This window comes from Pongo pygmaeus, chromosome 21, assembly GCF_028885625.2.
Source record: "Pongo pygmaeus isolate AG05252 chromosome 21, NHGRI_mPonPyg2-v2.0_pri, whole genome shotgun sequence".
Taxonomy (NCBI): domain Eukaryota; kingdom Metazoa; phylum Chordata; class Mammalia; order Primates; family Hominidae; genus Pongo; species Pongo pygmaeus.
In genome coordinates, this window is record NC_072394.2 from 31,281,145 (window position 1) to 31,295,873 (window position 14,729).

The following is a 14,729-nucleotide window of genomic DNA, read 5'->3' on the forward strand; positions in this document are numbered from 1 at the left end:
TTGTTTTGAGACAGGGTCTCACTCTATCACACAGGCTGGAGTGCAGTGGCGTGATCTCTGTTCACTGCAACCTCTGCCTCCTAGGTTCAAGCAATTCTTGTGCCTCAGCCTCCCGAGTAGCTGGAACTACAGGTGCACATCACCACACCTGGGTAATTTCTTTGTATATTTTTGGAGAGATGGGGTTTTGCCATGTTGGTCAAGCTGGTCTCGGACTCCTGACCTCAGGTGATCTGCCTGCCTTGGCCTCCCACAGTGCTGGGATTACAGGTGTGAGACACCTTGCCCAGCCTGTTAGTCATTAAGTTCTGTAAAATCACTGCAAAGGTTGAATTAATGGGAACTGACCCATTGCCCTTAGGGAAAATAAATACAGGTTTAAGTTCCAGTGAGCCTCTGGTCCCAACTTATTCATCAATTGATCAGTATATAACCTTATTATATGTGCGTTTCTGTTTAAAGATACATTATTGAGGATGGGCGTGGTGGCTCATGCCTGTAATCCTAGCACTTTGGGAGGCCGAGGTGGGCGGATTGCCTGAGCTCAGGAGCTCGAGACCAGCCTGGGGCCAACATGGTGAAACCTTGTCTCTACTATAATACAAAAAATGAGCCGGGCGTGGTGGCAGGTGCCTGTAATCCCAGCCACTCAAGCAGGAGAATCGCCTGAACCCGGGAGGTGGAAGTTGCAGTGAGCTCAGATTGCACCACTGCACTCTAGCCTGGGCCACAGAGCGAGACTCTCCCTCTCAAAACAAAAAAACATAATTTAATATATATTGTTGATTCATTAATATTGAACCTGTGACCAGCAGCGCTATAGTTCATGCCTGAATGTTCACCTAACACATATTTTTCGTGTAAGGCACATCGCAGCTTTCCTGCTCCTAGTAACATGAGACAGCACTTCAGTCCTATGCTCAGCGGCCATTTTAAACAGAGAAATCATCAACAAAAAAAGCACAAAAATGCAAAAAAACCCTCGTTTTAAATGAACAGAGAAAGGTTTTTTGTTTATAGTATGACAGCTGAAACAAGAAGGCAGAATATTGCCTGTTCAGCTTCAGCTGGGAATATGCATGTCAGGTCAGGTGACAATTTTTCTGCACTCTGTGCATGTCTGTGAATGGCCAAGAAAGTGCAGAGTATAGATTTCGGATTTAAAAATAAATATTAGCAATGTGCCTATACAGAATCCACAAGTGTTGAGGATTGACTGTATAATCTGTATGCCAGGCTGGTGTCTGGTGCTGAGGATACAGATGTGGGTTTGCCCTCAATGCATGGTGCGGTGAGACTGTATGGCTCAATGGTTATGAGGAGGTCCTCTGGGGGCAGCTTACATGGGTTCAGATTCTGACTTGGCCATCTACTGGCTGAACCACCTTACTTTTTTTGAAACAGAGTGTCTCTCTGTCACCCAGGCTGGAGTGCAGTAGCGCGATCTCGGCTCACTGCAATCTCCGCCTCCGAGGCTCAAGTGATCTTCTCATCTCAGCCTCCCAAGTAGCTGGGACTGCAGGCACATGCCACCATACTCAGCTAATTTTTTGTATTTTTGGTAGAGACCAGGTTTCGCCATGTTGCCCCGAACTCCTGAGCTCAAGCAATCTGTCCGCCTTGGCCTCCCAAAGTGCTGGGATTACAGGCGTGACCACTGTTCCCAGCCCGCCTTCTTGACCTCTTTGCATCTCAGTTCCTCGCTCTGCAGAATGGGAATAATGCCTGTGGTGTGATTGTGAGGATAATGGCCTCTGTCATTTAGAGTCCTCGTAACATGAGAGCTCAATAATTGTTACTTATTATGTTCCAGGGGTGACACCTAAGTAGGTGAGTCCACATAACTAATTCTTGCTTTGATACATGCTATCAGGGAGAAGGATGGGAGCTGAAAGAACAGTAACAGAGGGCTTGGCCTAGTCTGAAGGGGCACAAGCAAGGCTTCCTCAAGAAGGTGGAATTAAGGCTGAGTCTTAAATAGGATGAGTGTCTCCAGGAAAGAGTTGAGTGATGGATCTAGTCTCAGTCCAAGCATCCTCTTCCCCTATTCAGGGTTCATTCATTCAAGTGCTGGGCATTGTGCTGGATGCTACAGACCCAACAGTCCATCAAATACGCACTGGCCCTGACATCATGCAATTGATAGCCCAGTGGAGAAGACTGGCATTAAGCAGATAGACCTCAAACATTTAGGGTCAAGCTTTGAGATGAACCCTAAGGGAGAGGCATTGGGAGTCCCAGGAGCACAGAACACCTAAACTCAAGTAGTTAGATTAACAAAACTATTCGTCAGAGTACTATAAGCAACAGCTTAAAACTCCAGGATGTGTGCAGCCTTGAATTCTAGCCAGCAGCTATGGTGCTAGGCAGAGAGACAGGAGGGAGCACGGTGACTTCTAAAATTTGAGAGAAAGCAGATGTGTGGGGAAGGCAATGAGGTTGGAGGGGCCCATAGTCGGCAGACCACCAATGCTTGGAGTGGGATGAGGAGTCTGCCTTTTATCCTAAGGACCGTAGTCAGCCAAATATTGTTTTAAGCAAAGCTGTGATGTAATCAGATTTGCACCTTGGAAAGATCATTCTGGTGCCATGTAGAAGATTAATTAGATATCTGGTGAGATGCTTTAGTAAGCAAAGGGATGTTCCAAGAAACTGCTGTTTCATCTTGTCAAACATCTGCTCCCAAACCTCCACTGGATGCCCCATTGTCTGTTATGATCTGTCCAAGCTCCTTCATCTTGGACAAGGAACTAGGCAGGATCCCATTGCTTTCCACTCCTTCAGCTCACCCCCCACCCCCTCACAGCTCAGTTACTTTTTGCACTGGCTGCATCAGACTCTACCTCTACAACCTCCTGCCCCGACGTCGCACATATCTCTTTCCTGCCTTGTGCTTTTCCTAAGGCCCCTCCTGGTTGGGGTGCCTGTGATTATCCTCTGAGATGTTCCTGCCTCGGCCCTGCCACCAGAGTTCATCTCTCCTTTGTCCAATCAGCTATTAGATCTGGGATAATACAAACAACAATAATAAAATCTTTGTATGTATTCAAGTGCTTATGCCTCCTAACATACACCTAAGTGAGGTACTGTGACCCCTTTCGTTTTCTAGATGCCGTCGTGTTCACTGGGTACCCTATTTCACCTCCCTTGTGTCCCCACCCCCACATATCCTCAGGGCTCATTCTCAACATGGAAGCCAGAAGGATCCTGTTAAAATCTAAGATCACTTTGTTGTTCTCAAGCTCTCCATTGGCTCCTGTCTCTCTCAGCAGAGTTGAAGTCCTGACAATGACCCGCAAGCCCTTCAAGATTGAGCACTTTGATATCTTTTTGGGCCTTCTGTTTCTCTTCCTCTCTCTCATCCCTTTAAGCCACACTGATCTCCTTATTTCTCTTTGAACCTGCAGACAGGCTCCCTCTTCAGGGCCTTTGCACCTGCTGTTCCCTCTATGTGGATCGCTGTCCTTTCAGATTCCTGCAGAACCTGCTCCCTTGCCTCCTTCTTCAAGTCTTTACTCAAGACTTTTCAGTGGACCTTCACTGAAATGCTTTGTTAATTTCAGTGAAATTCAGTGAATTTTTTTTTCACTGAAAATGCTTATTTTCACTGAAAATCCCCATTTTCAGTGGGATCTTCACTGACCACTCCTTTATAAATTGCAAATCACCCCTACCCTCTTTCTCCACTATTTTCCTCCATGGCACTTACTGACATCTTACAATATATTTCATTTCTTTATTTTAATTGCCTACCTTCCCTTTCAAGAATATCAACTCCATAAGGGCAAGGAGCTGTGTCTGTTGTGTTCATTGATGACTCTTCAGTGCCTGATACATGGAAGGTGCTCAACAAATATTTCTTAAATGTATTAATGAATGAATGAAGAAACTGAGGGCAAGAGAAGTGAAATAACTTGCCAAAGGGCACACAAACAAGCAAGGGCTTGAGTGGAGTCTGTGGGCATCTGGCTTCCAGCTGTTGACCACTGGGTCAGTGGGTATACTAGTTTTATTGTGGTTGACATAAGAAACAGTTTTAAATGTTCCATACTCCATATGCCTGCAAACATATATACATGCACAGATAAAAACTGAAATAAAAGTTTCATTACTATTTCCCCTTATTATGAACGATGAATACTGAAATTTATTTTCTTTTTCTGTCAAAGCTCTCTAGCCAAAGACCACCAGGAACACATCAGTACAATGAACAGGAAGGGCTCATCGCTCATGGCAATGAGAAAGAATGCTCACCACAAAGAACCACGGAACATCTCCGGAAGAGGATATTAGAGAGGACTTACAGGATTGTGACTTGTGTTGGGTGGTTTTGGGGAGAGTTCAAAGAAGCAGGGCTTTGCTCAGGATAGGAGGCTGCTCTGGGAATGAGGCAAGTCTATGTCTGAGTATCTTAATAGTCCTTATGTAGAAGGTGGGAAGAATGAATCGAGGCTAGTGTCATAAGTGGTAAAGAAGCAGCTGTTATTCATATTAGCCCAACTATAGGGCTAATATGTCAGTAAATCGAGACCAGTAAATGGAGACCAGTGAATGGATTAGACAATGTTCATGTTTTTGTCTGTGTTCACTCATGATTACGGAGTCGTCTTGTTTTTGTCTTAATTCACTACAGTCACAGGATGGCATCTGATCACTTCATCATGTCTTCTGGTAAAGTTTCAATAAGCATTTACATACTTAAGTATGTTTAGTGAAAAATTGATTTCCTCTTATTTACTATTTATATTATAGTTAGGATACAATTTTTAAAAAAGTGGTGTATAGAGGTAGGTAAGGAACCTGAAATTCAATTTCAGGTTGGTGAAGGGACACTATTAAATATTTGTTATATTGAGAGGGAGGGTATTAGGGACAAAAGAGTTGATGTTTTACTCATCTATTGCTTCTTTACCAATCTGTTTAACCCAGAGTTTAGCTTGGAAAAATGATAATCATATGTTATCTTTCATGGTTTCTGTGGGTCAGGAATTTGGGCAGAGCTCCACTGGCCAGCTCTTAATTGGAGTTTCTTATGCGGTTGCAATCAGACATTAGCTGGGGCCATACTCATCTGAAGGCTTGACTGAGGCTGGAGGATCCACTTTAAAGGTGACTAACTTACATGGTTGGCAAATTGGTGCTGAATACAGGTTGAAGCACCTTGGTTCCTTTCCATGTGGATCTCTCCATGGGAATGCTTGAGTGTCCTCCTGGCATGGTGCTTGGTTTCCCCTGAGCAAGTGACCTGAGAGACTATGGTGGAAGATGCAATGCTTTTTATGACCTAACCTCAGAAGTTACACAATGTCACCTCCACCTTATCCTATGGATCAAGGCAGTTACAAAGGCCTACGTAGGTTCAAAGAGAAGGAACATGCCCCATCTCTTGCTGAAAATGTACCAATGTCATGTCCCATTGTAAAAAGAACACTGAGCTGAGATGTATACTGATATGACCACCCTGTGAAATATAATCTGCCACAGTTGAGAACCACTGAAGTTATATCACCAAGTACTCCCCACCCAAGGACACTTGTCATGCAACTCTTGGCTGTATCTTATTTGATGCCAAGCATACAAGAAATGTTCAGTAATTGTTGGCTAGACCACTGGATAGGTTTTATTTAACAAATCTTCCTATAAACCAAGTGCTTTTCCAAATATTTTATAAATATTAGCTCATTTAATGTTAATAAACCATATGAGGGAGGTACTATTGTTAACTCAATGTCACAGATGATAAAACTGAGGTACAGAGTTACACAGCCTGTTTTTTTTTGTTTTTGTTTTTTTTTTAATTTGAGATAAGGTCTTGCTATGTTGACCAGGCTGGTCTCCAACTCCTGGCCTCAAGCAATCCTCCCATCTCAGCCTCACAAAATGCTGGGATTACAGGCATGAGCCACTGCACATGACCCAGAGTTACACAGCCTTCTAAGTGATGGAGCTGGGAATCTGCCTCCTGAGTTGGTGGCTTGTCTATCCCCAGGCTATGGTGCCTTTATCTTTGACCCCATAGGAGTCACAGCCTAGAAGTTCCAGACTGTAAAATTCAACATGAGCTTCACCACAGGCATCAGATCAGTGGCTTGTGTTGGCAAGTGTCTGGACAGGGCTGGTCAAAATGTTTGACTTTTTAAAGATTCCAGCATCTTTGTACAATCTTTTAGTTAACAGCATGTGGCAGATTGATTTTCCAAAAGTGGTTGCAATAATATCTCCCATCCCACATACTCTTCTTTCAATATGATGTTGATACTCCTCTCATTGAGAAGTAGAGCATATATTCCCACCCTCTGGAACGCTCTGGACCTGGAAGACTTGTGGCTAAGACAGAGTGACATATTGTGACTTCTAAGGCTAGATTATAAAAGTTAATACAGCTTCTTTCTGGTTCCCTTAGGTTGCTTGCTCTTAGAACCCAGCCACCATGCAATGAAGAAACCCAAATGGCCCATGGAGAAGCTCACCTGGAGAGGAACCAAGGCTTCCAACCCACAGCCCACTGAGCTCCCAGCTGACAGACAGAACTATTTGGAAGCCATGGGACTGAGCCATCTGGCAAGTGGGTCCTTCAGCCCCCAGGCAATCTGCTCCAGCTGATGCAGACGCAAGCTGTCCCTGCCGAGCTCTGCCCATATTGCAGGTTCCTAAGCAGGAGAATGATTGTTGTCTGAAACCCCTAAGTTCTGGGGCAGTTTGCTATACAGGAATTGATAACTGAAACATGGAGTCAAGATTCTTGTCTAGACCACAACAGCCTCCCAACTGCTCTCCACCTGTGAGCTGTCTGGGCTGGTGCTGTGGTCTCAATAATCAGGCTTGAGATTCATGGAAAAGACTAGTTTTAGCTTAGCCTAGGCCAGAAACCCCTGCTGGCATCATGATATGGGGATAATGACTGAACATGTGGGTAGGAACTCACATGGCTGACACATGTGTCCCAGGATAGGGAGCTCCTACAGCCCCTGCTGTGGTGAGTGAGCATAGACTGTGCAGGACCAGTGTTCAACAGTGACCCCATGTGGCATGAGCTGGAACAACAGTGCCAGGGGGCTGTCCCATTACCCTTGCCAATTCTCACAACAGAAAGTAGAACTAAAGCTTTCACATCAAGTTAGCCCCAGTCATTCTAGGGCAGGCACAAACCTCTGAAACTCCAAAACTTTGAGCTCAGATGACCTTGGTTTAGTCAGAAAAAACAAGCAGGATCCTCTCCCCCAACCAGGTACCTTGTACATAGAATTGTCAAGTCTAATATCAGCAGAGCCGGAAGAGCCATTAGGAGTTCAGGTCTCCATTTACTGACATATAAACTGAGACCCAGAAATGGGAAGAAAGGGACTTCTTGCCTGAGGACACAATGGATTTGTAGCCCACAATTCATGTTGCTACTTCCCAAGCAATGTGTGTAGGGACAGGCCAGAACAGGATGCTATTTTTTCAGTGGATGAGTCAGAAGCAGGCGACGAGTTTGCTGGATGGTAATTATCTCAGCCCTGGTATGCCCCAGGGCTGGATACAAGGGGAGTTTGGGATTGGATGAGGGCTGCTGGACCCTGAGTCATGGGTTCAAGCCCCATCGATCCTGCACTGGTTTTCCCCCTTCCCTGCCACAGCCCAAAGCAGCTCCCATCACCCTCTGAGGCATCTGCATCCTTATCACAGACGGGCAAGAGGAGGTGGTGGGATGAGTCAGAACTGCCATTATCATCACTGTCCTGGAATCTCAGAGACCATCTCTCTCACAACTTCCTGCCCAGGCGCAAATTCCCTTGGCCGAATTCTTGGTGGATACTTGACCATGGTCCCAGCTTGCCATACCTCTGAGAGGTAGCTCACTCACCGCCCAGTGTTAGAAAGCCCCTCCTTCTGCTGAGCCAAGCTCTTTCTTCTTGCAGCTTCTCCCATTTGTCCCTATTTTGCTCCCCATTACCCCCATAGAACACACTTCTTCCTTTGCTCCTTGTTGGGGTTTTGCAGAAACTACCTAGAAATCCCAATCTGCCAGCCCCCGGCACCTCCCCTGCCCAACTCTACACTCGCCCCATAACCCAGGAGGTCACTGTTCTGATCCCTGTGGAATCTGTCCCTGGAGCTGCTGCTTTGGTGATCTAAGTTGACCACACCCACTAGCATCACACCTCCATGACCTGCCATTTGTGGGGTAATGGCCAGGGCTGGGGTCCAAGATTCTGCAGAAGGAACTGGTGATTACAGATAAGTTCTGTCCTAGCCAGTGTCCTTCCTAGTCCTCATGGGGACAGTGAGACTGACGGGCATGGGGAGAGGCTCCTAGGTATACGGCAGCCCAAGGCAAGGAGACAGATGTGCACTTGGGATGGTTTCCAGGCCCCTTGTCAAAATAAACCCAGTATCACCCCTTCCATGTGCTCAGCTCAAATTCTGTTAAGACGGAGGCTTCTGTCCCTTATCTGTGATCAGGGATGCTGTGTTATAGTTGTTTGCTTACATATGTCTCTCCCTCACTGGACTGAGAGCTCCATGAAGGCGAAGGCTGAGTCTCCTCCTCTCTGGGTTGCTAGAAACTGGTTAAGGGCCCAGGGCATATTAGGTGCTCAGTGAATGTTGGTTGGATGAATGAATGAATCTCCTTCCCCATCCCTTGGCTGGGGTATGGAAGGGGGAGCTGATGCTCTGCAGCGTCCTTGGGCCCGCCCTCAAGGATCAGCACCCACACCCTGTCAGCTGCTCACGCTCCAATGGTCCACACCCCACCCACCCCATAATCCCTCTCTCAAGCTGTCACATTCCCAAGCCTGCCTTTCCTTCTTAACTTCTTTCCTTCCACAGAGTGAGAAAGAGGAGGGTGTGTGAGGCCTCTGACATGGGCAGGCAGACTGGCCACTGACCACCCACACCCACCCACTGCCTCTCTGGGTCTGTTTTCTTCTCTGTAAAATGACCCAGAAGGACTCTTATGGTTTGGATAGTCTGTGGTTTGCTGAAGCAAGTGCCTCTGATTACCTCCAAGGACTCCTCTCAGCCCTCCTCCCTACAAGACAACCCCCACCTCAACACCTTCCCCCTCCCCGGCCAAGAGTGTGCTGATGTGAAGACTGTCACATAGCCTCTAGGACATGGTTTTCCCGCACTGGTTTTCCCTCTTCCCTGCCACAGACCAAAGCAGCTCCCATCACCCTCTGAGGCATCTGCATCCTTAACACAGACAGGCAAGAGGAGGTGGGATGAGTCAGAACTGCCATTATCATCATTATCCTTGAATCTCAGAGACCATCTCCCTCACAACTTCCTGCCCAGGCACAAATTCCCTTGGCTGAATTCTTGGTGAATACTTAATTATGGTCCCAGCTTGCCACACCTCTGAGAGGTAGCTCACCCACTGCCCAATGGAGGGGATGGGAGAGGCAGCATCTGCTCGGAGACTGCTCCAGTTGACAGTGAACCCAAGGCCCTGAGGACAGAATGGGCAGCCTGTTTTCAGCCCCGGGGGCCTTCACCCTTGGGATATGCAGGATGAGCTCCCAGCCCAGGGCTAAAGGCTCACCAACCCCAGGGCTGAGGCTGTACATTCCAGGCACAGGGAAAGGATGTGGTAAGAGTGCTCCCTCCACCTGCCTGTTACCCCAAGCCTCATAGCTTGACTGCTCTCCTCCCCTTCTCCCTCTTATCGTCTTCTCAGTGCTTCCTTTCACTCTGCACAGCAACTAGGATCCTGATTTCGGACGCACACACTTGAGCTCACACGCAGGCTTTGCCCCTTGTTGGCTGTGTGGCAAGTGAGTGAGCTCTGAAACTCAGTCTTCTGGTGATAATGAGGGTGATGATCATACCCGCCTCCTCATGTTGGGAGGATTAAGTGAAATAATTCACATAGAGTATTTAGACTGGTACCAGGCACATACTAGGTTCTCAGGAAACGTGAGTGGTATCATCATTAGTATTTACACAAGACCTCCTAGCTGCCATTCCTGTGCTCTGCTAATTCATGCCGTCCTGAGTCATCTACTTGTTGGCTATGTGGCCGTGGATCTGAGGATCTGATTTCCTTCTCTGGAAAGGCAATAACAGTATCTTTTGTCTAGGGTTTTGAGGAGGAATAAATGAGGTAGTAATTATACATAGGGTAGTGATAAAATGCATCATTTAAACCAGGAAATTCTGAGAGTGAAAGGAGAAGCCATTAATAAACATGCTAGGGCAATGGGCTTCCACCAGGATAAATGTCTCCCTATTCATCAGGTACGTAGCCTGGTGCTGGGTCCACAGTGATGAGCTCTACAAACAGGGAATTTTTTTTTTTTTTTTTTTTTGAGATGGAGTTTCGCTCTGTCACCCAGGCTGGAGTGCAGTGGCACAATTTCTGCTCACTGCAAGCTCCAGCTCCCGGGTTCACGCCATTCTCCTGCCTCAGCCTCCCAAGTAGCTGGGACTACAGGCACCCACCACCATGCCCGGCTAATTTTCTGTATTTTAGTAGAGATGGGGTTTCACTGTGTTAACCAGGATGGTCTCGATCTCCTGATCTCATGATCCGCTCACCTTGGCCTCCCAAAGTGCTGTGATTACAGACATGAGCCACCGCACCTGGCCTACAAACAGGGATTTTTACATTATCACCTTCTTTTCCCACATCTCCCCCATCACTTTAGTCCTCCCCTCCCCATTTCCTACGTGCATGGGGTTTCTTGTTATTTTCCCCTTTGCTTCTTGCTTAAGCGACTGTATGGCCCCACAGCCTCAGAGTGTTTTTCAGCTCATCCTGTCCAATCCATCCCATCACTATGGAGAAACTGAGGTTCAGAGAGGAGAAGGGACTTTTCTGAGTGTCAGCATGTCATTTTCCCTGCTCAAGCACCATGGAATCTACAGCCATCTTGTTGGCATTGAAGGTCCTTGACAGTCAGGCCCTGCCCATCACTTCTGGCCCTCTGACTTCCTCCCCAACTCACTTGCTCACCAGCTGGCCCTAGAGCTCCACTTAAGTAAAGGAAGGCTCCATGTGCAGAACATTGCCTCCTGCCCACTTAGCTCTCCACCCATCCCCACCCCAGGCCCAGCTCATCCATCTTCCTTCTCCTGCCGTTGGGTGACACCAGAGAGCTGAGTGATAAAATCCTCCCCAATTCTTTGTCTCAGCCCAGTGGGGTTGAGCCCTGGAAGCTCTGTTGAAGCCAGTGGCATCTCCCAGACTCTGGACTAAGCACAATTGGTTTTTAATGGGCCCCATTATAATCCTATGCTTAGTACGCATCATGGGCACCTGAACTCCATGACTAAATGATTAATCGGGAGTTGCCTGGGGCCTTTCTGGGGCCACTGCCCCATCTGCCTTTCCTTCCTGGTCTTGTTGGAAGCTGCTGGCCTCTCTCTCACCAGGAGGCAGTGACTCATCAACTCCAACCCAATGTCCCATCCAGAGCCAGGCTCACACACAGTATTCCACTCAATTCTTGAAATCTCTGAGCTGAAGGATGACTGTAATTTAATCATGGCAAAAGGGTCTCACTTCCTTTGCCAACACTGATCAACTGGTACTTAAAGAACTGGGCTGAGCATTCTGGGGCCACATCCTGTCTCCAGAGGGAAGAGCTCTGGGGTCAACTAGGGATGTCCACCATGGATGGAGTGAGGAATGGGGGATAGGAGGAGCTCCGGGAAGATGAATACACTTTCCATCTAGGATCTGATGTCTCAGTCATTCAGGCACAGAGCATGTGGTAGGCAGGACCTACTGCTCCGAGAAGCAGATCCTCCCAAGAAGCCAAGGGGACCCAAAAGACCCAGGAATTGAATCCAATCCAACACATCATCCATTTACATAGGCATGACAACTCCAATGCTGACATTTCACAGACGGAGAAACAGAGCTTCAGAGAGAGGAACCCAGCAAGTTAGTTACAGACCTGACAATGGGCATCATCATCAACTTTTTTCCTTCCTCAGCAATTAACCTTGGCACTGTCAAGTTTAAGTCTGATAGGTTATCAAAGGCCCAGGGAAGAGGGATCGTCTAGGTGAGCTTTGAGAAGCAGATCTTGGAGGAACAAAGGCAATCCCATCTGCACCAGGGCCATCAGGGAGGCAACCCCAGCTCTGGAAACAGGCAGTCTAGGCTGTGAGCTGGGGTTGGGAAGGCCTGGTCTTCAGGAGAACAGACCTATCCTAGGAGCCCAAAGGGCCCAACACATCCAGCAATGCTGTTAACTGCCAGGAGGAAATATGAAGAGGAAGCTAGACTATGATGAGGAAATTAAAATATCTGCCTTTGAAAGTTAAAAAAAAAATTGATTCATAAAACTGTCACATAATGCTGAACAATTAAAACTGGCAGACACAGACTCAGAAATGCCCCTTGAATACCTGTGAGTGTAGGACCCCTGGTTCTGCTGACTTGCTCATTACTGGGCCCCAGTATCTAACAGACAAGTTCTTGCGGAGGGAGTTTGCTGCTCACTATATTGAGGTCATGGGGGACACATTATCTTTCTTTCTTTTTTTTTTTGAGACATGGTCTCACTCTGTTGCCCAGGCTGCAGTGCAGTGGCGCCATCTTGGCTCACTGTAGCCTCGACCTCCTAAGCTCAAGCAATCCTCTCGCCTCAGCCTCCCAAGTAGCTGGGACTTCAGGTGTCCACCACCATGCCTAGCTAATTGTTGTATTTTTTTGTAGAGACAGGGTTTTGCCAAGTTGCCCAGGCTGATCTCAAACTCCTGAGCTCAAGAATTCCTCCCCCTCGCTGGGAGCGGTGGCTCACGCCTGTAATCCCAGCACTGAGGCGGGCGGATCACGAGGTCAGGAGATCGAGACCATCCTGGCTAACACGGTGAAACTCCGTCTCTGCTAAAAATACAAAAAATTAGCCGGGCGTGGTGGCGGGCGCCTGTAGTCCCAGCTACTCTGGAGGCTGAGGCAGGAGAATGGTGTGAACCCAGGAGGTGGAGCTTGCAGTGAGCTGAGATCATGCCACTGCACTCCAGCCTAGGGAACAGTGTGAGACTTCACCTCAAAAAAAAAAAAAAAAAAAAAAAAGAATTCCACACCCCTCAGCCTCCCAAAATGCTGGGATTAGAGGCGTGAGCCACTGTGCCCGACCCACATTTTCTGAGTCTACTGTTTATAAGTCCCCACTTGAGATGTGTGGTGGGAGATCAGCACATGTGGTCTCACTAACTCCTCACAGCAGGGCTGTGAGATAATTTGCATTATAATCCCCATTACACACATCAGAAAATGAGGTACCAAGTGCAAATTTTCTTGCTCAAGGTCATACAGCTCTTTTCACTTGAGCCAGAGCTGCTCTTGCCCTTAAGGGCTTGGAGTGGGAATCAGGCAAAGATACAGCCTGTGGGGGCCTCTCACTCCTTCCCACCCAGGCCACAATTCCCAACTATGCCCAGAAACGTCTCTGGATCCATGGAATGTGCATGGGGTGCAAGAAGATTTTCTTTCTTCTGCCCCCGCCTTCCTGTGCCCGCCTCCTTCAGTCCTGCGAGGCACAGGGGTGAGACCTGGCCCTAGCCCAGGAGACAGCGCCTGAGCCAGCCTCTGCCATGGACTTGCTGGGTGGCCTAGAGCTGGCTTTTTCATCCTGGCCCTCATGAACACACACGAAGAGTTCATGTGTTCATGGTGAACCGTCCAGCTATAAAATCCTAACAATCAATGATCAAACGTCGTCCTACAGACCCGTGTTTCTTGAAGCCCCTCTCATGAGCCCTGGTGTCCCAAGGCCCCAGGCTCTGCCCACTCACCTGCCATGCAATGGCCAGCTGGACTCCTCTGTTCCTCCACACAGTAGTGTGTGCACCGTCAGGACAGTGTGGCGCGTCACAGCAGCCAGCCAGACCAATTTTAACAAGGAAAACCTTGGGACACTCCTAGGCAGGAAAGTCAGAATTCAAAAGAGGAGGCGTGGCCCTCCACCCTAGCAGCGACACCCACGAGACACAAAATCATCCTGTAATTGCACCTAGAGGGGTTCACTGTGGGAGTGGCTCCAGCCAAGAGACCTTGGAAACATGAAGTTGCGAGTGGGACTGTGGAGAAACTGAGGCTTAGAAAGGTTACAAGCCTGGCAAGAAAAAGAATGGGGAAGGAGAGAAGAGTGAGAGGGAACTAGGATTTATGGTTGGCCATTCTTAGCCCTCACGACAACCCTCAAATAAGAAAAAGCAGGCTCAGCGCGAGGACCCCAAGGTATATGGTTGCACACTGCAGAGCTGGGTCAGTCTGTGGCTCCCTCTCCCCTCCTGGGTGAGACCAGAAGATTCTTGGGCCCACAGCTCCTTTCTGTTCTGCAGGCATCTAAAGAAGCAGAGGTCCACGATCCTCCTTCCAGGCCACTAGACTCCCCTAGTGGACACTAGACTCTTGAGAGGAGGTAGATAAGAAAAAGGGGAGAGCTGGTTCTGACTCAGAAGCTAGGCCCATCTGCCCTGACTTTGTGAGTGGCCTCCAGCCAGAAGCTTAGAGGCCTGGTGGCAATGGGTGTCCCATGACCTTGGGCAAGACCTCTCCCCTCCTGGAACCCTGGTGTTTCTACCTATAAACTAAAGGGACTGGACTCAATTATTCTTCGGGGCCATTCCAGCTCAAAGTCTAAGATTCTGGGCTTGAAAATGCTGCAATTCAAGGCATCTAAGGTCTTTTGTGTAATGAAATAGAGGGGATTTTATTTTCAAGGAAGCTGGTGGGGTAGATTTCTTTTTGCCAGAGAAATAGGCTTTGATGGATGACTTGGGGC

General features: G+C 47.9%; 1 protein-coding gene across 2 annotated transcripts in view; it reads right to left on the reverse strand.

Annotated features, from left to right (window-relative positions):
* TGM6 (transglutaminase 6) overlaps positions 1–13,812 on the reverse strand; it is a 53,293-nt gene extending 39,481 nt beyond the window's left edge. For both annotated transcript variants that reach the window (XM_054466673.1, XM_054466672.1), the window contains exon 1: positions 13,738–13,812. In XM_054466673.1, coding sequence (XP_054322648.1) covers positions 13,738–13,744 — 7 coding nt within the window. In that variant the 5' untranslated portion in view covers positions 13,745–13,812. The remainder of the gene's footprint in view (positions 1–13,737) is intronic.
* Positions 13,813–14,729: the final 917 nt, after the last annotated feature.